This window comes from Equus quagga, chromosome 10 (assembly GCF_021613505.1).
Source record: "Equus quagga isolate Etosha38 chromosome 10, UCLA_HA_Equagga_1.0, whole genome shotgun sequence".
Taxonomy (NCBI): Eukaryota; Metazoa; Chordata; class Mammalia; order Perissodactyla; family Equidae; genus Equus; species Equus quagga.
In genome coordinates, this window is record NC_060276.1 from 27,398,549 (window position 1) to 27,422,178 (window position 23,630).

At 39.3% G+C, this 23,630-nt stretch overlaps 1 protein-coding gene, 1 long non-coding RNA gene and 1 other non-coding gene across 3 annotated transcripts in view; 2 read left to right on the forward strand and 1 right to left on the reverse strand.

Annotated features, from left to right (window-relative positions):
* Positions 1-17,134, reverse strand: part of LOC124246012 (uncharacterized) — a 171,510-nt gene extending 154,376 nt beyond the window's left edge. The window contains exons 1-3 of the long non-coding RNA XR_006890374.1: positions 16,889-17,134; positions 9,834-10,009; positions 5,855-5,936 (exon numbers count right to left, since the gene is read on the reverse strand). This is a non-coding gene — a long non-coding RNA (uncharacterized LOC124246012). The remainder of the gene's footprint in view (positions 1-5,854; positions 5,937-9,833; positions 10,010-16,888) is intronic.
* LOC124246210 (U6 spliceosomal RNA) lies at positions 2,413-2,519 on the forward strand. Its single transcript, XR_006890419.1, has one exon. It is a non-coding gene; the product is annotated as a U6 spliceosomal RNA (small nuclear RNA).
* A 249-nt stretch (positions 17,135-17,383) lies between the features above and the next one.
* C1GALT1C1 (C1GALT1 specific chaperone 1) lies at positions 17,384-23,312 on the forward strand. The gene is made up of 2 exons (XM_046673843.1): positions 17,384-17,550; positions 19,657-23,312. The coding sequence occupies exon 2, from the start codon at positions 19,662-19,664 to the stop codon at positions 20,616-20,618; it is 957 nt and encodes a 318-aa protein (XP_046529799.1). The 5' UTR covers positions 17,384-17,550; positions 19,657-19,661; the 3' UTR covers positions 20,619-23,312.
* Positions 23,313-23,630: the final 318 nt, after the last annotated feature.

A 23,630-nucleotide genomic window follows, 5' to 3' on the forward strand; every position in this document is an offset into this window, starting at 1 on the left:
AGGGGGAAACTTCGAAAGACAGATGAAACCTGTAACCCCCAAATAAAAAATAAAAGCACAACTCAGTATAATTATGCCCAGACTTCTGCTGGGAGAAGTTTGCACACTGATGTTTTACATATAGGCCACCAGGTCGATCAACATCCTGGGTGCTTAAAGGAGGGTCATAGCAGGAAGCAGGTAGCAGGCAAGAGCTTTCCTCTCTCCCACCCTCCCAACAATTACGTTGATGCCCCAGACACTGCCTCCCTTCCCAGCAAACCCCAGCATTTCAGATCCCTTCACTCTGCTCCCAGAAACCTCAGATGGTTTCCGCTTCCTAGTTTAGAACCTCCAGACTTTTCCCAAGTCCTTCCTCTTTACTAAAATGTACCTGTCCTATTCCCTCAAGGCCTTACTCTTTACTTGACGCCAGTGATATAATTTGAGGTGGAAGCACACTATTTTGATGATTTTGTATCCCACCAGCCCCAGATAAGAGTTTCAAAGAATATATTATGAAGGATATTAAATCAGCAAATATTTTTGAGGGCCTAGTGTGTACCCGGCATTGTGCTAGATCCTATAACACTGTACGAAGGAACAGAAGAACAGCCACAGTGAGTCTATCCAGCCTACTACCCAGTGGCTAACATCAGCAACAAAGAATGTGCTCTGGGAAAAACAGAGGTGGAACATTCATACAAACTTTCTGGCAAGCAATTTAGCCAAATATAGCAAAAGCTTTAAAAATTTACATAATCTTTGACCCAGTAATTTTGCTCCTAAGAATTTATACTAAAGAAGCAATCAGAGATAAATACAAAGATGCAAGTGCAATAATGTGTACTGCAGCATTATTTATTATACCAAAAACTTGAAAACAATCTCAATATCCAAAATAGAGGATCAGGTAAATAATTCATTCTGCATCCATATGATGGAATACTGTATATACATTAAAGTCATATTAATACAAGATTCTTCAAAGACAGGAAAAATCTATCTATTGCTGGGTTTGAAAATTTTTCTTTTAATTTTATACATAGAAAAAAGATTGAAAAGATATACCCTAAATGTTGAAAAAAATAGCATCTCCAAATGATGGGATTTTCTTTTTTTTTTTTTGAGGAAGATTAGCCCTGAGCTAACATCTGCTGCCAATCCTCCTCTTTTTTGCTGAGGAAGACTTGCCCTGAGCTAACATCCGTGCCCATCTTCCTCTACTTTTTCTTTTTATATGTGGGATGCCTACCACAGCATGGCTTGCCAAGTGGTGCCATGTCTGCACCCGGGATCCGAACCAGCAAACTCCGGGCTTCCAAAGCCGAACATGCGAACTTAACCACTGTGCTACCAGGCTGGCCCCAATGATGGAATTATTAATGAACTTTTTTCAGTATATTTTCTAAATTTCCACAAGAAACATTCTCTTTTAATTGGAAAAAAACAATGAAACTTACCTATGTTTTAAATTTAGCATTCCCTGAGGACTGTTTGTCTTCTTATAACATTAAAGAATAACTATATTCCCTGCTTCTCCTAATGTAGCTACTTAGGGCTTTGTATTTATAAATGTGTCTAACATTTTTAATCCTTTTTATTTCTGGTTAGCAATTTCTTGAACTATTATTTTTTTGAAATAATTGTACATTCAAAGAAAGTTACAAGAAATGTAAAGGGAAGTCCTATGCACCCTTTCCTCAGTATCCCCCAATGTTAGCATCTTATATAACTATAGTACAATATTAAACCCAAGAGATTGACATAGGTACAATCCGCAGTGCTTATTCAGATTTCACCAGTTATACATGCACTCACTTGTGTCTGGGTGCGTGTGGGGATGTGCGTTTAGTTCTATATAATTTTATCATATGGATAGCCTTGCATCACCACCACCGCAATCAAGATATAGAACATTTCCATCACCACAGGATCCCTCATGTTGCCCTTTCACAGCCTACCTCCCTCTCCGATTCCCTAACTCCCGCAACCACTAAACATTCTTCTATCTCTTAATTTTATCAGTTTAAGAATGTAATATAAACAGAATCACATAGTATGTAACCTTTTGGGATTAGCCTTTTCCACTGCGCATAACTGTAGGAGATTCATCTAGGTTGTCACATGTATCAATTGTTCATTCCTTTTTCTTGCTAAGTAGTATTCCAAGGTATGGATGTACCAGTTTGTTTAACCGTTCATCTGTGGAAGGACATCTGGGCTGTTTCCAGTTTGGGGCTACTACAAATAAAATTTCTATGGACAGTCATACACATTTTACTATTTTTAAAAAATTCTCAACTTATGTCACCCAAGAACCCAAGAAAGCCTCTTCCTCCTATGTACTAGGACTTGAACAAATCCAGGTTTACCTTACTCGTGCTGGCACAGTTTTATGAGAAACAAGCTAGATTAAGAAAAGAACATGGAGTGCTCGCTTTGGCAGCACATATACTAAAATTGGAAGGATACAGAGAAGATTAGCATGGCCCCTCCAGAAGGATGACATGCAAATTCGTGAAGCACTCCATGTTTCTGAAAAATCTGTTCTCAGGAAGAATCTGATAAACTCATTCACTCTCAGGTGTAAGTGACTAATAAAAAAAGAAAGAAAAGAACATGGAGTTACACCATATTTTCTCACTGAATTATACTTTTTAATTTATCTGTCTCTGCCCGTCAACTATGAACTACATGGAGGCAGGGACTATGACTGAATTGCCTCTACTCCTAGGGTAGGGCACAGGACCTAGCTTAGGGTAGGTGTTTAGAAAATGTTAGGATCTCTAGGGATGGGTGGGGCCCAGGGATAGATGTTTTATAACAAACTCCATATATTATAATAGGCAGTCAGGGTTAAGAACTACTGTCTAGCTGAATAAACAAATATGTAAAGGGAAAGAAGGAAACCTCATGATAGGAGAGGGCAGACTCAGTACAGGAGGGATCTCAATGTTCTGTTCTCTTTCTCCACCTTACAGAGACAGTTCTGTGTCCAGATTAACCTCTAGAGTGCCTGGTAGGGAACCAGTAATTTCCAGTGCTGTGTCTGAGAAGTGCTATTGTTGAAGCCTATGACTGACTGGGGCAAAGAAAAGACAGCTTTCATCTGCCCTGTGGGGTTTTACCTATTTGAAAGGCTGCCCCACAAATCTTTGGAGCCCCAGACACCTTCAGGAGTTTGATGGAAAAAGCACTTGGTGATATGAATCACCTGGCGGTGCTTATTTGTTGAGATGGCATAATTATGTCTGGCAGAGCTTTGGAGGAGAGGAACAATGGCTCCTTATATTACTGGATTGCCTGGGAAACACAGCCTAAAACTGACCCTTGACAAATGCCAGTCCTGCCAGACGTCAATAAAATATGTTGGACATATAAAATCACAACAGGGGCTAGGCACAGACTCTGGAAAGATCACTGAATGGCAAGGAGCCAACATTTAAAAACATTTGGGGGATTCAGCAACCACTACAGGAGCTGGTGGAAGGACTGTTCAAAGATTGCAAAACACTTCAACAAGTGACTCAGAGTGATTAGGTCAGAATTGGAGCACACATTGGAAAGGGCCGTGCAAAGGCCTGAGGAGTTGAAGAAGAAAAGAAGGCAGACACAAAATACCATGGCCTGGCAGCAAGGAAGACTTATGCTTGGGGCACAACCACATTGCATATCAAAATAAAGCTGCCCTTCCTAGAAGACCCCCCAAAAGCAAACATACAAAGGAGTTTTCACCCGAGCAAACTTCACTCACATGCCCTGCCTCTTACGTGAACTTTGGGAGACTGGCAGTCTGCCTGGCTCAGAGTTCTGTTTTAGCATGTGCTGCCGACTACCACCAAGGCCTTTTATAAACTGATGCCAGTTTTGAGGACTTGAGATCTGTGCTATGTCAAAAAGACACAGAGGAGAAGATAACCATTGCTTTTTGCCAAGTGGAGCCAGCGAGCTGGTGAGACTTGAGAGCCAATTCAAAAATTTGAGTTTGTAGCACAAAGGGGACAATTACAGACAACATCCTTAGGTACCTGGTGCCCTAGAAAGCAGGGACCATAGGCCTTGGCTAATTGTTTGAGAAAAGGGCATCTCCTTTATGGTGGAATGTTGAACTATTGGCTGAGTAGGGAGAGTGGAGAGGAAGCAGTAAAGGAAGTAGAGTCTCAGTCTCTGGAAGTGAGAAGACACCTGTAAAATGCTTTCCCTAAGCTTGCTTGGAGTCAAGTAAGCTCTAATTTGAGAAGGCAAGCCATGCCTTACATATTTTCACAGGCCATCAAAATCCTTGTTCCAGCCTCCACCCACCCTACTGAGAGGGGCAGGTTGAAATCTCATATTAGAATGTGGAAAAGCTGTGACCCAGAGGTCCCTGTTCTCCAAGCTGAGAAGTGAGGTGAGAAATGACATGATCCAGGTGTGTGCCCTGGGGTCTACCTCTCTCGAAGAAAAAGGAACCATGGCAGCCCAAGTGCTGGCAACCATATTTGACATCAACTAAAAAGTTGAAAAAGGTAGTAGCATTGCCAAAAGCAAGAGCGGTGAATGCAAGGAAGGAAGGGCAGGATTGCTTTAGTGCTGATCCAGTGGGCCCTCGGTGGCAACTGTGAGTATGGCCCTGAAGAAGAGGCCAGAAAGCTCCTTGACTGGTCACTTTCAGGCCTGCACTCTATCAGGAACACCACAACTGAGCAGTCAAGATCAGAGGAGGAGAGGAGTGTGGGCAAAGGCAGTAACAGAACACTGTCTAGGATTTGCAGAAGGAGGCATCTGGGGCATCTCAGTGTTGTGCCAAAATCTGTGGGGGAAGGACTTCACCCTCTGATCACAACTGGATTGAAGAAGGCATTCTCTCTCCTCTTTTGTACTCATCTGGAGGTTGATGGAAGGAATGGATAACTGAGTCTTCCTTTGTAATGACTCCAGAGTCTTCTCCCCAGGCAGTTTATAGCATAGTTGAGGCTTTAGACTCGTTTAGACATGAACTCAAATCTTGGCTTTACCACTTTCTAGCTGTGTGAGCCTGGGCAATTTAACTCACTTTTCGGAATCTTTCTATTCCTATCTGTAAAATGAGGATGATAATACTTACATAATAGGGTCATTTTGCAGTTTAAATGAAATAATATATATCGATGAGTAACACCTAGTAAGCACTCAGTAATTATTATTATTATAATTTGGGTCGATTACTATATATTTTCATCCAAAAGAAGACAGTTTTAGATAGTGAAAAAAAAATAAACTTTGAAGCCAGACAGACTCAGGGTTGGATCCTGGCTCTACCACTATCTATGCAAGCTTAGGCAAGCCAATGTGCCCTTATCTCTAACATGGGACATTCCAAATCACCATTAATATTTACTACACAGGCAATGGCAGATCCAAATTTTGTGGAGCATGAAGCTTATATCATTCGGGTTAAATAAGTTTTTTAAAAAGTGTAGACTTAGGTACAATCCTGAATATTTATTTAGAATGAGACAATAAATCACGAGAAATTACAAGTTTTAAAAACTGACAGACAAACACACAGCAATGGAGACTGGATTGGTAGTTACCATAGAGGAAGGGGGGAGGGGAGGGCAAAAAGGGTGATTAAGCTCACATGTGAGGGGATGGACTATAATTGGTTTTTGCGTGGTGAACATGATGTAATCTACACAGAATTCGAAATATATTATGATGTACATCTGAAAGCTATATAATGTTATAATCCAATGTTACTGCAATAAAAGAATAAACATTAAAAAAAAGAATGATAAACCTTTCCAATAATAAAGACTGTCAAATTCTAAAAAAAAACCTGACTAATACCACAAATATCACAAAATTTTAAAAAATAACATAATATTTTTCATTAAATTAACTGACAAACCTCCTTGCTTCCTTTTTTATATTTTGGGCCTGTGTATCCTTTGATCACCTCTTCATCCGACACCACTTTTGTAGTATAATTTCTATAAAGAGAACAGAAAAACAATTCAGTCTTTCCCAAGAGTTGAGAAAAGTTTCTTTGAGCTTTACAACTCATCACTGATTAACGTCGTGTAAATTTTCTGGATTATTGTCAAATTGGGGAAAACCTCTATCATTTCTTTTATATATAAGCTATAAGATTTTAGGATATGTTGAGTATTTTATGTACTGACTAATCTTAAATAAGCTTTGGATTTGCTACTTTAGAAGCATTCCCACAACTCATTCCTACACTGGTACAGCCAGCAATAACTTCACTATATGCAGAAGTGATAGCAAACCACATAAACATATCCCACTAACTCCAAAGAAATGCACCTGCAACTCAATTTCTCTTTGGTTGGATCCTCAATAAATAGCTCTGGTAAAGACAGAATTCTCCCTAGAAAAAGTAGAAAATATGAAAAGCCAAAAGTGTTTTCTGGGTTGAGAAAAGGTAGAGAACATTCATTTTTAATATATCTTGTGTCTTCACATGTAGATTCAAAGTTAATAATCATATTCCCTTCCTATATATGTTTAAAGTATTCTAGTGTTGTGAACTCCATTGACAGAACTTGAAAAACCATGCCCCAGAAGAATGAAGCCCCAGAGGAAGCCTGGTGGAGCTCACCTAAGGCAGGAAAGGCTTCACCACCATTGAACTCTAAACCTGTTCAGTAGCAAAAGCCTTTCTAAAGGAAGACAGCAAAGCCAGAAATCTTAAAGGAAAACATGGACAGATTTAACTGTATTAAACTTTAAAATATCTGTGCGGTTAAAGCAAACAAAATCAAACATCAAACAAAAAAACTAGAAAAAAAGTACTTGTTATTCATATTATAAAAGATTGATAGCCCCAATACAGAAATCAATTAAAATTTTTAAAGCAAGAGGAATCCAATAGGAGAACTGTCAAAGAACATGAACAGGTCATTCACAGAAGAGGAAACATAGAAGGCAAAAATTGAAAGAATTGGCAAGGATTTAGGGAAACCAAGCCCTCTCACCCTGCTGTTGGGAATGTAAATTAGTTCACCTTTATACAGGGCAATTTGACAATACAATAGAAATAACGTTCACTAACATTTATAAGGAGATTGCTATTTGCCACGTATTCTGTGAAGTGCTTTACACTGATTGACTTATTCAATTCTCACTCAACTTTACAGATGTTCAATGTGCATCATTTGTAATAATGAAAAATTCAAGACTCCCCAGATACCCAAGAATAGGGTTTGATTAAATGGAACATGGAATCTGTATACAATAGGGTTGAAATAATCTATATTTACTAACATGGAAAACTTTCTAAAATGTAGTAAATTTCTTAAAACACTACAGAAGAGAATGTACAATATACCATTTTCATAATATAAAAAATTGCATGAATATGTGTCTACATGCGCATATGTATATAGAAAAATCTCTGGGATATATACCAAAATGATAACAGTGCTTGTTTCTAGGTGGTGAGATTTTAGATGATCTTGATTTTCTGCTCTATACCTTTTCATTAATGCCTTTGGAATTTCTGCTACCACTACTCCTGCTGCCCAGGAGTCAGGTCAGCTTGATGGGCATACAACCTGTGCGGTAGCACAGAGTCCCATGCTTAGAAGAGTCCACGTTGGGTTTAATATTCGGCCGTCACTATTTTGAAATTCTGAATAATTCATGAACAAGGGGCCTCACATTTTTATTTTGCACTGGGTCCTGAAAATTATGTAGCTGGTCCTGTCAGAGGCATACCTGGCCTCCTCCGCTCTCGTCCTGAAATGTGTTGCTCTGCAACCACCACCACTGTGAGAACTTGCTATTCTCATTCCCCTTCCCTTGAGTAAAAGGGAAAACCTCTCAACAAGGAGGCTTTTGACTCCGTTTTTCCACTGTTAGCAGGCCTATCAACCCTCTCCCTGGAAGGGGAGGGAAAGCCTGTGAGGGCAGATTAGTTTTCTCCCCTACTAGATTTTAGCTTACACTCTCTCCCAGCCCAACTGGATAGACTGTGGGTGTCCATATTAGAGCATCTGCCCTACCTTCCAAAACGCTGATCCCAGCAGGAGAAAAACCTGTTCTTCTCCTTTGACCCACCGTCAATCCCAGCCACTACTCTAGTGTCAAATGCATATGTGTACATTTACATATGTGAATTATCTTTAGGTCATTCAATAATGAGCCTTCATGCCCAGGGCCTTGCCAAGCAAGGTCTTCATAATATCCCTAAATAGTTTAGCAACAACTCAACTAAAGCCAATCTTCATAGCTACCAGTGAATACACCCATGCCCATGGGATTTCTTTATAGCTTATTCCCATCAACTAAGCTTTTTATTTTCAGGAAAAGTTTCATGTAATCGACCACTTGGAGATTTCACTATGCATTTCTTCCTTCAGATCTTTTGAAAAGATTTATTTTTTAAAAAACTAGCCCCCTTTCCTATCCCTAAGAAATCACACTTTAGAAATGTCAAAATAATGTCCTTAGTTCCTTTATCTCTACCTCCATTTCCTATTTCTACAGCAATATCTATTCAGAGGAAAGAGGGTCACAGTCCTATAGTAACTCAATTCCCTTAAAAACAGTGGTTGTGACATCTTGTCAAAAGCTTTTTTTTTTAATAGGATGACCACTTTTTTTTTTTAAACGCATGCTTTTTTGGTGACAAAGATTGGCCCTGAGCTAACATCTGTTGCCAATCTTCCTCTTTTTCTTTTTCTTCTTTCTCCCCAAAGCCCCAGGACATAGTTGTATATCCCAGTTGTAAGTCATTCTAGTTCTTCTACATAGGATGCCACCACAGCATGGCTTGATGAGCAGTGTGTAGGTCTGCACCCAGGATCCAAACTGGTGAACCCTAGGCCTCTGACAGAGAGCGCGAACTTCACCACTCAGCCATGGGGCTGGCCCCTGTCAAAAGCTTTTTGAGATCAATTTATATTATATCCACTAAAAGTCTTATCTGCATGCTATTTAATCCTTCAAATAAATCCAGTTAACTAGATAAGCATGGACAACATCAATTTCCTCTAGGGAATTCTTTTTGTTCAAATATCCTCTACTAGCTTTATTAACTTTACTGATGTGACAGTCAAACTCCCCAATTCTTGAGTGACCTCCATTGTCCCATAATTGTCACATAAACAAAAAACTTCTGATTATGGATATTTTCAAACACACATAAAAGTATAGAGAATAGTGCAATGAAGTTCCAGGTAGCCATTACCCAGCTTCAGCAATTACATTCTGCCAATCTCAATCATCACTTTTTAATTTTGCTCCTTGATTCACAGAAAATTTTGAGCATTAGATTCTAACTAGGAATACAGCCAAATTCATATTCTCACTTGAAATAAAGCTGTCACCTAAGCAGCAGTTATCTAGTTGGAATCTAAAAGCATCCCCTTTCCCAGATTTTCCATCTCTAACCAACCTGTTCAACTCCCTCTCCTCCCGCCCCTGAGCTGCAACTGGCATTTGTCCCAGCTAACTGGTTTAATCCTTTCAACTACCTAAATGTAAACAGGAAGACTTTGAGAATAGACTTCCTTAGCATACTGCAGAAGAGGCAAAATTGCCTTCTGACCCAAGGCAATTCCATTTCAATTCTTTACCTTCTGGAGAAGGTAAACAACAGCATTAGATTAAAACTTATTTTTTAGACCTTTTGTGCAAAGATCTGTTTTAAAGTATGCTCATGTCTATTCAGGTGAAAGTGGATATCAGGCAAAGAAGGCAAGAAGAACAAGGCTCAGAGGGAACAAGATGGAAGATGAAGTTATGCATCACGGGAAAGGAAGCAATAGTTCTAGGCTCCCTCTGGGAGACGTTATCTCCTTTAATCTCCCCAACAATTTCAAGTACAATCTAATTCCCATTTTACATATGAGGAAACAAACCTCAGAAGTCCTGTGGCTCAAGGCACCCAGTTTGTGAATGCTGGAGGAGGAACTGAATCTTATCTGTCTGACTCCAAAGCCATGCTCTTTCTACTTAAGTGGTAGGGTCAGGAGCACTGGACACTGGCACAGGATATCGGCTGGTCCCCAGGCTTGATCCCTTCTGAGACTTGAGCCTGCAAACAAATGACACTTTGCAATGAGACTTTCTCTCTTTCTCACCAGATGGTCCCCTAAATTAGTTGAAGCCTGTGGGCCTTAAATATAAAACAGGCCGACGCATCTTGATTATAATACAGCAGTTTCGTTTTAGTTGCAAGTATTATGCTTAAAATGTAAGAATGTGATTGACTTACAGCATTTTCTTTTTAAAGGATAAAAGTGCTCTTTCTGCTTGGTCAGCCCAGCCCCTGAATGCCTGGCTGCTCTCCATAACAGACAAAACTACACTCAGCCAGGCCACAAAAAGCAAGGGTTCTACAGCCATTTCTCTGGGACAGCCCCAGGATACAGGACCTTCACCCAATCCATACTGCTGACGCCCACTGGAGGCAGTTCTAGCTGTTCCTACCTTGGCCAGACTAGGCAAAATGCAGTTCCTCAAGAAGCCCCTAGCTTGCTGGAATATCCATCCAGCTCCTTCTTCGCCATCAGCATTTACCCTACTCTGCCTGGATCTAGAAGCTGATCTCTCTTAACTAGAGACCCTCCTTTTTTTTCTCGACTGAGTTGGGGGGACAAGAAGCAGCTTTAAAACTTGCTTCTCTTTTACTCACACTTAGGATGCCTGTTTTGTCTGTATGTAAAGGCTCCACTCATCTACAGCTAGGAAAAAACCTGCTCTTATATCTAACTTTGGAACTGAGAAATCAGTCTTTATTCAGACACAGAAGCTTCCTCCACAAAGTATGGCAGTTGGGGTGGAATGGAGGCAGCAGTGAGGTTGCAGGATCCAAGAGGGACAGGGAGGAAGGCAACGCTGAAAGGTAGCGAGGAGCAGTCTCTTCAGGGAAGGGAGATATCATCGGAGGGTTAAGCAGGCAGCAGTAAGGAAGATGAATTCACAATTCAGGAGAAAGGGAGAGGGCTAACTACCATCCACTATGCTAGATGCTTTATACACATCGAGTGAGGAGGGACTGGAAATGGGGAGAAATTCAGGAATGCCATTACACTAGTTCAGGCAAGAAGGAATGAGGGACTTAGAGTGGTGGTGGCTTGAATGAAAAAGAAAGGACAGAAGTAAGATTCACTGTGAAGGGAGTCTCTGGCCTGACTTAGCAACTGATTGGGCACAGAGGTCAGGGTGAAGGAAGAAACAAAGAGAGCTCTGGGTTTTCATAAGTGACTGGGAAAATAAGGGGACTTTTTTTTAAAAATACTATTTACTGATTTGGTGGGATTTTTTTTTATACTTTTTTTTTTTTTTTGGAAGATTAGCCCTGAGCTAACATCCATGCCCATCTTCCTCTACTTTATATGTGGAACGCCTGCTGCAGCGTGGCTTGCCAAGCGGTGCCATGTCCACACCCAGGATCCAAACCGGCGAACCCCGGGCCACGCAAGCGGAACGTGCAAACTCAACCGCTGCACCACTGGGCCAGCAAGCAGACATCAATAAGAAAATTATTGTTGGGAGATGGATGCAGGCAAGGTTGATCAATTTGGTTTTGGACCTATTTAAGCTTTTAAAATTTTCATAATGCAAATTTCCTACCACAGAGAAAAATAAAGAGAATCAGATGTTGAAACCCCATATACTCATTACCTAACTCAACAATCATAAACTCATGGCCAATCTTGTTTCAATACCCTTACCTATTTCTCATTTCCCCAATCGGATTATTTTGAACTAAATCCTAGACACCATATCATATGATCCATAAAAACTTCAGTATATATTTCTAAATGATATTCTTTTTTGTAGTTGTTGAGGAAGATTGGCCCTGAGCTAACATCTGTTGCCAATCTTCTTCTTTTTGCTTGAGGAAGATTTGCCCTGAGCTAACATCTATGCCAATCTTCCTCTATTTTGTATGTGGGATGTCACCATAGCATGGCTTGATGAATGGTGCATAGGTCTGTGCCGGGGATCTGAATCCATGAACCCTGGGCCGCTGAAGTGGAGCATGTGAACTTAACCACTATGCCACTATGCCACTGGACCAGCCCCTCTAGCCACATAAAATTATCTCACTTAAAAAAATAACATTAAGCCTTTAATGTCATCAAATACATAATGTCATCAGTAAGTATTCAAATTTCCTCAATCATCTCCTTGTTTGTTTATGTATAGTTGACTGCTAAAATCAGATTCCAGATAAGCAGATCCACTGAATGTAAGATTCTGTCTGAAGCAGGATGGAGATAAGCAGGCAATTGAAATTTGGGGTCCAAAATTCAACAAAGAGGTAGAGGCCAGAAATATAGATTTGGAAATCATCTTCCCAGAGGAAATCCCTTATTGGAAGGGAAATAACTTCCCGGTGAAGTTATTTGAATAGATGATGCTATTGAGTAGATATCACGGGGGGAGAATATAGCAATAAAAATGGCCCAAGGATAGAACCTTGGAGAACAACTACATTCACAAAGAGGAGATAGAGACACCAAGGATGGGGATGGGAAGATGGGGAGGGAATAGTTTGAGAAAGAACAAGAAGTTGAAAGGTTGAAAAAAGAAAACAGGATAGTGTCACTGGAACCAAGAAATGAAAGCGTTGCACAGAGGGAGAACCACATGATTTTGCTCACTTAATGTTTTCCATCAAAAGAGCCTTGGACTAGGACTCAGTCCCTGCTCTATTGTGTGACTTTCTAGCTGTGTTACACTTTGAGCAAGTCATCTCTCTAAGCCCAAGATTCTTCAGATGTAAAAAATGAATAAGACCAGTCCTTCTGGTTAAAAGGCTGCTATAAGGATCAAATGAGAATGGATGCATGTGAAGAAGGCTTTTGTTAACTTGCAAAGCACTGGACAAATATGAGAGGCTGTTCATTTGATAAATCTTTACTGTTATTTTTATTAATTTGTGAAAATATAACTTAACTGTTGAATAGAGGATTTAAAGTCTTTAATAGTGGAAAATCTTGAATTTGAAAGGCCATAATTATTCAAGAGTCTCAATAGATATAATAGCTAGCTCTTATGAGCATCTACTGTGTGCTGGGCACTATTCTAAATCCTCCACATAACTCATTTGATCCTCAAAAAATCTTATGAGATAAGTACTATTATTAGCCTTGTTTTACAGATGAGGAAGCTAAGGCTTAGAGAAGTGAACTAACTTGCCTCAGGTCACACAGCTAGGAAGTGACTGAGCCAGAGCTCAAACCAAGTCTTTCCTATGCCAGAACCTGACCTCTTAATCACTACACCAAACTTCCCCTTAAAAATATGCCTTGGTTACCAGAGGGGAAGGGGAAAGAGAGGAGGGCGAAAAGGGTTTTAGGGTACATGTGTACAGTGACGGATGGTAATTAGTCTTTGGATGGTGAACATGATGTAGTCTACACAAAAATTGAAATATAATAACGCACACTTGAAATTTATATAATGTTATAAACCACTGTTACCTCAATAAAAACATGACTTGGAAAATTAGAAGATCACTATATTGTAACCCAAATGAATCACAGATCTAGGTATTGAGCATCAATGGCAGCTATCATCACAAAGAGACACAACCAGACATTATGTGACTCCTGAGAGAAGCACATGCCACCATCTATGAAGTAGTTTTGCCCTCCCCCCAAAACAAAACTGAAGCTGAATCAAACAAAGCTTTTAGATTAGGGTTAGAGTTGCCAGATAAAATTCAGGATGCCCAGTTAAAATTGAATTTCAGATAAACAATAATTTTTTTTAAAGTAAGCATGCCCTATGCAATATTTAGTATGTCCCATACATTTTATTTGGGACATACTTATACTAAAAAAGTATTCATTGCTTATCTGAAATTCAGTTTTCACTGGGTGCCCAGCATTTTTACTTGCTAAATCTGGCAATCCTACTTTAGATCCAACTACTCATTTATAAGGAACACAAATGACAGAGAAACATTAAAGGAACCAAGATGAGGCTGTGTGCACCAGATTATGGGTAAATGTACAAGACGAACAACCAGACTTCTTAAGCAAAGAAATATCAAGGAGTAGAGTTAGAGAGGAAATCTATAGACTAAAAAGAGACTTAAGAGACACAAAAACCAATCACGATGTGTAGACTATTTAGATTCTGATTCATATAGTAAAAAAATCATGACATTCGTGATACTATTGGTAATTTGAACACTGGATGTTTGATTATACAAAGGAATTATTTATTTTTAGTTGTCTAGTGTTATTATGGGTTTTTTTTAAGAAGCCCTTGTCTCTTATAGGTACATATTGAAATGTTTATGGATGAAATGATATCATGTCCCAGAGGTGCTTCACAATAATCTGGAAGGGAGGGAAGTGGAAGGGGTAAAGGGGTATAGATGTGACAAGATCGGCTTTGAATTGATGGTGTTGAAGCTTCCTAAAAAGTACATGTGATTTCATTACACTTTTCTATTTCTGTATATGTTTGAAATTTTCCACAATAAAAAAAATTTTAAAGAAACAACACCTAGCACAGTGTCTGATGTACTGTAAACACAATATATATTTGTTGGCAAATGGGTTTGTTAATTTAAAAAAAAAGAAGGCTCTCAGATGGCCATCAAATGGAAAAACATTTTTGAAATGAGACTGCAAGCATGAATATGCCTGGAAACACAAATGAGATTCATTTATGGACTAAAGTACATTCAAATGGAAACAAAAGTGAATTTGCTCAGATAAGGGAATCTGTTTATTGAAGATGAAGAGTTGTGAAACTCTGGGCAGAAAAGGTACATATGTTATAGGTACTTAATTTTGGTAAACACAGAAGACATTTTCAATCTTCCAAAAAGATGTTCTGCAGAAAACAATCCACCTTTGATTTCCTTCAATATTTATTATTCCAGTGAACTGGTGTGGAAAGCCATGTTAATTTCCCAAAGGCCTTCGGACAGATTTCGAAAATTTGAGGGCTCACATGCAAGCGAATCACCAATTACTAGAAATTAATGACTTCTCATGCTGAATAATGCATGCACTTGGCAGGAGGGCTTTACCAAAGATGTAGTGTTGTCATTTTGAATGCAGTCTTGCGTTACCTGCTGGGTACGTGAAGGCAACCAAATTCAAAAGCAACCTTCCCGCATAGGTGCAGGTTCGTGTGTTTAATGAAGTGTTTAGTGCAGGTTAGTGAAATAAGCTGTTTATTTTATGCTTAATATTCCACTATATGGATGCACCATAATTAATTCAACCATTCTCTTACTGATGGATGTTTCCTACTTTTGCTATTATAAACAATGACACATTTACCCTTACACATTTAGCCTTACATTCTTTAATTTCTGGGGGAGAGATTATAAGAAGTGGGTTTGCTGGGCCAAAGAGTATACATATTTTTAATTTTAAAAGATACTAATTGCATGTATTTTTAAATTAGGGCTACAATGTGGAATGGTGTTTTTTAAAAATGCAGTCACCTAACTACAAGCCAATCATCTCGCTAACTTTATTTCAAATGCTAAGTATATTTAAGCTCTGCTTTAAGCAGAGAACTGGGGTTCTTAGACAACCTGTTATTAACAGTGCTTTTGGTGTTGAAAATGCCGTGGTTTATTCTGCATCGGAGCACCCTGTATCAATCCTCCCAGTCTGGCATACCTTCCTGTACTAGAAAGAAGCATTTTAAATTGTCTCCCTGTCGCTGTCTCTGAATTCTGAGTGCCATTTCTGTCTATCCTTCCTTGGTCCCTTTTTGCAGGGAGAGACTGGTTCTCTGCACTCTTTAAAAGTTTATTTATCGCTACCTTTTCCTCTTATCCTTTTTGTCCCTCTAATTTTAAAGATCCCTTTATTTGCTGTTCTTCAAATTCAAAAGTAAGAAATGCTTGCTATAAACAGTGAAACAATGCATTATGAGGGTGTATAAAGACAAAGCCAACCACCTACACCGCAAGCGCCTGATGTAATCAATACAAACAGCCTGCTGAGGAGCCTTCCATACCTCTCCCTGCTCATACAAACAGATCAAATGTATGTGCACACATATAAAATTCTGTTTGTTTTCACCAAAGTGTAATCATACTATACACACTATTCTGCAACGTTTCACTTAACCATGTATGTACACATATATACATACATATATATTTATATATATGTGACAAGAGACAATATATATTATTTAACAAAATATAGTGGAGATACTCTGCAGTCTTGAGTTTCTTTCCAGTTCCAAAATTCATTTTGGTATTCCTTTAGAGAATATACTACCATTATAATTATTTGTAATAAATTGTGAATGTCTTTCTTCCCTGCTAGACTGAGAGCTCCATGAAGGCAGGGGGCTAATTTTGTTCACCACTATGATCTCCAGAATTTAGGGTAGTGCTGCCAGGATAGTAATTGCCTAAAATCTACTTGTTCATTGTTTCAGTGCTTCCTGAAACCTTCAGTCTACTTAAAACTGGTCTTCACCAATACTACTGAAATATACGTGTCTCTAGGAACTCAGGCCCAATGTTATTTGGATGGAACCTAGAGACAGCACACTTTAAATATTTGCAAGAATTTGTGCTTTTTAGCAAAAACCCCTCTCTGCCACAAAAATGAATTTTAAAAGACAGATCACGTTTAGCGGAAAGCACTTGGAATTAGGAGACCTGGGCTTCAGAAAGCTCCTTATCCTTTCTGGTCCTGGCTCCTCATCTGTAGCTCTAACATTCACTAATTCCACAAATATGTATTGTCTACTGCGTACTGGCACTAGGCTAAGAGCTAGTGATACAGGGGTGAATAATAACAACCAACATTTAGTGAATGCTTACTCTATGCTTGGTCTTTTGCTAATGGAGTCATATGCACCATCTCATTTAATCTTCTATGAGATAGCACTACTGTGTTACTTTCTGTACTTTACAAAGGAGGGAACTGAGGCATAGCGAGGTGAAGTAACTTTCCCAGCATACCAAAGGACGCGGTGAAGACAGGACTGGATTCCAGACAGTGGGGCTTCAGATGCCATTCCAGTAACCATAGCGAATCTTCGCCCTCATAATTCGATGACTATTTCAGTGGCTTGCGTTTTGGTCCCAGCCCACGAGTACTGGGTGGAGCACCCTCTTGTCAATATGAGGGTGCAATGACGCAGAAGTGCTTTACAGAAACCACTGAGGGATCTGACACAAATGCAGCAAGGAGCAATGCTCTACCGCGCTCCCGCAGCCTCCACATCCGGAAGGTGAAGGAGTGGGAGGCGTCAGCGGGTCGTACGCGTGCCTCTCTGAGCGTCCCATTGGATACACGGAGGCGTGCGGGCCACGCCAGCAGGACGCGCTTCTCTGAACTCAACAGGGGGCGGGGAGAAAGGGCGCGCTGCGTGCGCACGGGCCCTTCTGACGTCGGCGCCAGCCGGCGGCTCCGCCTGCTCCCGGGCTCGTGTGCCCCGCCCCGCTGCCCGCGCCGCCGCGGCTTCCACTTCCTGGCCCTCCCCACCTTTAGCGAAACCAACGAGAGGACACCGCCGGCGTCTAGAGCAGCCCCACCAGGAGCCTAACCGAGTGGCGCGCGAACGTGAGAGGAGAACCGTGCGCGGCTGCGCTCTCCCGCCCCTGAGCCGTTGTAGACGCGGGTGAGTGTCGGGGCGTCAGCCCGCACCTTGAGCGAGCCCGGAGCGGGCCGACCCTGCCCCTCTCCTCGGAAAGGCTTGGGCCCTGGCCCATTCCCAGCATGCTCCGCGCCGGGTGCCAGGGCAGGTGCAATGGGAGGAATAGTCAGTAGGGGAGACTGAGAGCCGTCTTCCTGGAGGAGCTCCCTTGGCCCCTCAGGGTCGAGAGGTGACTGTTCTCCCTTTCACTTTTTCTCTCAATTTCGTCCTTCTCCCTTTTCCATACTCCACGCCAAACACCTTCACCTTTTAAAAAGATTCATCTCAAAATCCACTCTGGTAGTTTCTGCCTCATTTGTGCCCGTGTGCAGTTTTAAGTTTCCCTCTCCTCTGCACCATGTATGCTATCATGTGCGTCTCCAGTGCTAGATTTTTTTGCCTCCCTTGATGGGAAAGAAAATCTTAGAATAATGTGTGCAAATGATCCATGCATGAGTAGTATCCTCGTCAAGAAGAAAGTTCTGGTATACGTATGCTATTATCAAGCTAAGAGAGACGAGTGAGTTATCATATATTGGCCAGAAATAACGAAAATTGTGTAATATGAAATGCCAAAATCCTATGTAAATTAATTTTAGAGTGCATCTGACAATTCTGATATTAAGCAGAGCTTGTTTCCTGTCAGTTCTCTTTTCCTTCTTAGAGCTGTGTTTATTGACCAAGTTCTGTGAGTCACACAGGAAAACCATCCTGTCTCTTTCCCCCCTCCCCATCCGCACTCAGGAATTACATCTGCCAAGCCATTCCACAAGTTGTCTTTCTAGTAGAAGTCAAAATCCATTTCCTCTGGAAGAAAACTAAGGGATGGTTTCCTTGTAGCAGTAAGATGATGTTGGGTGCACCTCTCACGTTCTGGTTAACACATCCCACATATGTTTTCCCATTTGTAGAAAAACAAGATTATTCAGTAACTCATTTATTAAATTCTCAATAATATTGTTAGAAGCACTGTTGATATCATTTTTCTGTAATAGAAAAAGCATTAAACTGATGTCAAAAAATCTGATTTCTAGTTCAGTTCTGCCACTGACTAACTGTGTGACTTTGGGTCAGTTACTTAACCTCTGTGGACCATCTGTTTCCCTATCTGTAAAATGAGAGAAATGACATTAGGTAGCTTCTAAGGCCCCTTTCAACTTTAGCAGACAAAGGGAAATCTAAGTAGCTCAGTAGAACATTCCTTGTGGAGATAGAGGGGAGATTGGGAAAATCTCAACAGTTGTATTTAATGTTGGCTTTTCTTTTAATTTCTAACTGAAATAAAAGTGTAGACTTTTCTGTTTTTTACTTCCCCAAAGAATAAGAACATGCCTTTGGGGGAAATAAAAGTGTTTGTTAATGGTCCCCAGGTATGCCTGTATTGACTTAGTTCTCATCCAAATAATTTAACTATTTTCATTATGGGCATCAGTTATGGAATTATGGGATACTGTATTGGAAACCATTTAGTCTTAGAAACAAAAAGGTAAATATTAACATATATGATATCAATCTTAAGAAACTTGTTTTAGATGTACTCAAAACACCCAGGGACAGCAGCCATCAGTTAAATAAAGCACTAGGTTGAGAACAGAAATGCCAGCGCAGATGCCATTGGTGACTTGCCAATTGTAAGTGGTTTTATCTGTTCAATTTAAGGTTTTGATGTAAAACTCCATTTATATATACAGAGATATTTGAATAATATAATGCAAGTTTGTGAAACGAAATTTCTTTAAAGAGAATGATGGACAGACAGCCTCTGTAACATTGGTTTCTAAGGTTAATGCTTTGATTTAGTATTGGTTAATTAAATCTCCATAAATGCAGTGTAAAAATAACCTCTCAGAAAATTCTACTGCATAGAGGTGTTACTGCAAAGTTCCAGTTTATACCGAATGGTAATCAGATACCATTGGAAGCTACAGATTCTTAGACTCCTTGGTACTATATGGAACTAACTTGATTTCAAACTTGGAAACCTTTTTTTTAATGTTAAGAGAAAAATGTAAGTATACAAAGAATACCAAATCAAATCAAAGATTGATTATTTTCTGTTATGTATCCTAAGGATCTTTTTCTTCTTTATAGGAAAAATGCTTTCTGAAAGCAGTTCATTTTTGAAGGGTGTGATGCTTGGAAGCATTTTCTGTGCCTTGATCACTATACTAGGACATGTTAGGATTGGTTATGGAAGTAGAATGTACCACCATGAGCATCATCACCTACAAGCTCCTAATAAAGAAGATATCTTGAAAATTTCAGAGGATGAACGCATGGAGCTCAGTAAGAGCTTTCGGGTATACTGTATCATCCTTGTAAAACCCAAAGATGTGAGTCTTTGGGCTGCAGTGAAGGAAACTTGGACCAAACACTGTGACAAAGCAGAGTTCTTCAGTTCTGAAAACGTTAAAGTGTTTAAGTCAATTAACATGGAAACAAATGATATGTGGTTAATGATGAGAAAAGCTTACAAATATGCCTTTGATAACTATAGAAACCAATACAACTGGTTCTTTCTTGCACGCCCCACTACGTTTGCTATTATTGAAAACTTAAAGTACTTTTTGTTAAAGAAGGATCCATCACAACCTTTCTATCTAGGCCACACTGTAAAATCTGGAGACCTTGAATATGTGAGTGTGGAAGGAGGAATTGTCTTAAGTATAGAATCAATGAAAAGACTTAACCACCTTCTCAGTATCCCTGAAAAGTGCCCTGAACAGGGAGGGATGATTTGGAAGATATCTGAAGATAAGCAGCTAGCAGTCTGCCTGAAATACGCTGGAGTCCTTGCAGAAAATGCAGAAGATTCTGAAGGAAAAGATGTATTTAATACCAAATCTGTTGGGCTTTTTATTAAAGAGGCAATGACTAATCACCCCAACCTGGTAGTAGAAGGATGTTGTTCAGATATGGCCGTTACTTTTAATGGACTGACTCCTAATCAGATGCATGTGATGATGTATGGGGTATATCGTCTTAGGGCATTCGGCCATGTTTTCAATGATGCATTGGTTTTCTTACCTCCAAATGTTTCTGATAATGACTAATAAATTAAACAAGAGCACGTACATGATGATGGTATAGGACATGTGTTGTCATTATTTGTTGTAACGACTGCATATCCAACACAGCAGTATTTTTTTTTTTTAATTTGGTGACATTGGTTTAATCACACATTAAAGTTGAGTAATACATTTTTAAATAGGATGGAGTTTTTTCCTTAAAACACATGAAAATTTCAAATGTATTGGAAAGAAATGTTTTAAGAATAATAATTTTGCAAATAAGGGATATATTTATAAATATATTTATGTGATAAATTCTAAATTATGAACATTAAAAATCTGTGTGGCACATATTTTTGCTGGTTGGTTAAAAATTTTAACATGTCTTTTTAGCTTTCTAAGATGTGCAAATGAAATCTCTAGTTGTGAATTTGTGATTAAAGTTAAACTTTTAGCTATGTGTTTTTATTGCCTCTAATGTTGGTTTATGTTCTAAGCCTCTTTGAATGCCAATGGATTTGCCTTCTGAAAACATACAACCAAGCAACAAAGGAAACGTTCCCAACCAATGTTAAAGTGAAAGTTGAACTCTATCCCTGAGAGAAAAAATGAAAATTACTTATAAAAGTTAATAATTTTCCTGGGAGCTAAGTTAGGGGCGTTCCTTAGCACACACAATTTCAGTGTAACTCTCTGTACTTCTCTATGCAGATACTGAAGTTTGAATGGTGATTACGAAGAATGTAATATCATAACTGTGTTGTTTTCCGGTGAATCAAACTCTCACCTGTGGCTTGGATAAAAATGTATCAGTTGAGATTTATTTACTCCTGCTGGGCAAATGAGTCCCATGGAAGTCTCCTTTGAAGAACTTCTTTTGGCAGTCTGGCAGTTTCACTTACCTGAATTAAGTCTGTCCTGTTTTTTGTTTACTTGTTCAAATTCTGAGATTTTTCCTATGTTCATGGTTGCACCACATCCAGTTGTTTTTTGGTGTGGAGGCCTTAACCTCACCATTCACTTTGGCTTACCATACTATTTGCCTGATTTCAGTAGCTACCCAGAAGCTTTATCCGGTGGTGGACAAAATAGCTCCTGTGCTTATGAATGTGTGAAATACTTGGAGCTGACTTGTCCTATAATTGGGTCTACATGTGCTATAAGTCAGATCCATAAGCCTCCATAAGGTGTAAGACCATGACACTTTAGAGATCAATATTTCCTGTAACTGACCTCATGATGTTAATGGTCTCCCACAGCTTTTGCAAACTAGAAAGAGAATTTCCTCAAGAGGGCCTCAGGCTTCATCTTATTGGTCATTAGAGTAGTATGGAAACCCTTTGTTTTAATTTATCTTTCCTTATTGAGGTGTTTGGTTAAAATGAAGGGTTATTTTTGAAAAATAATAAAACCTCTTTATATGTTCTAATATATAGAACATATATCTTAGATATATGTTCTTAGATGCAATTACTACAAATCAAATGTTCAGTGTGAGTACGATAAATAGTATCTCACTGAGTGTGACACCCAATTTATAAGTGTCACCTTGTCCCTAACACCAATATATTAAAAAAAATGTCTACAGCATTTATCACCTTCAATTATATTCGTGCAGCAGGGAATAGTTGTAATAAATAGATCAGGGAATGCATTCCATTGCTTGACTTTGTGGTAGATGCTAAAGTAACAATTGCCTCTGAAACCAAATTGATGCTCTTGATTGTATTTTTATACATGAGTATTCCTTTATAAAATATTAGTTGTTGTAAATAATATACTGTCTCTTTGAACTTATTTGTACCCAGTCTTGTGGATAAAAATCTGAATCAGTAACATAGAAAATAGTACCACTGAGGCTGTAGTTAGAGATTTGATCACCATACATTTAAGAACTGAAAACTAACCCTAACCCCACTCTGTTATTGGGGAGAGAGTTGGGAAGATTGGAGGTCTAATGAAAATTTATCATGATTGTGATGAATATATTTTACACATGGCTAGAGGCTGCCATATTGGACAACACAAGTCTAATCAATTCCAGAAATGTGAGACCCACTGACTGGGATGTGAACGAGCGAAAACTTGAAGTTTCTTCTAAAAGTTGTATTTATCTTTCTGGTTGTCTTGAATGCTATGGAAATTCCAACCTCACTTTTAGCAGGCCCCAGGCCATCTCCTTGCGTGATTTCAATCACTAGATCTTCTTCTCAAAATTAAAACATTGAATTCAAAGCAAAATATAAATTAGACGCCTTGGCTTTTTTTTTCATGTAGCTAAAAGATTGCTTGTGTATCAAATCTGATTTATGACACCCAGATTTTTCTGCAATGTATTTAAACAAACCCTTGTTGGGCTTGCTTACAAGCAGGACACACCTGTATTAGAAAAGTTACTGAAAGCACAGATTCTGGTGATGATGTTCCACTAATTTTTCCTTCATTTGTCAAGAATATTGTGTTCCTTTTAGTGCCAGCTGACTTGGATTGATGCATTCAATGTATATCTGAGTGGTTAAGTGAAGAGCATGTGTTTGTAAAAGTTTAGCTTTCTTTTGGCATACAAAGAAATTCGGAAGTCTTTGCCAACCTCCCTGCAGAGGAGTCCCCCATAGTTTAATTAAAAATCATCACCCAGAGGCCGGCCCAGTGGTGTAGTGGTTGAGTTTGCACGCTCCACTGTGGCAGCCCAGGGTTCACAGGTTTGGATCCTGGGTGCGGACCTACACACCACTCATCAAGCTATGCTGTGGCAGCACCCCACATACAAAATAGAAGAAGATTGGCAAAGATGTTAGCTCAACGACAAGTTCCTCAAGCAAAAAGAGGAAGATTGGCAACAGATGTTAGTTCAGGGCCAAGCTTCCTCACCAAAAAAAAATAATTCCAGTATCATCAGAGATAAAAATACTATAAAGTACTTAAAGGGTAATGGGGAAAATGATTTGTTTGGAAAGTATGAAATGATGGTGTATATCTCAGGTCTCTATCATAATAAAGAGAAATCTACCTTTATTCACGTGAAGTCTATACACTATAATATTCCTTGTATAT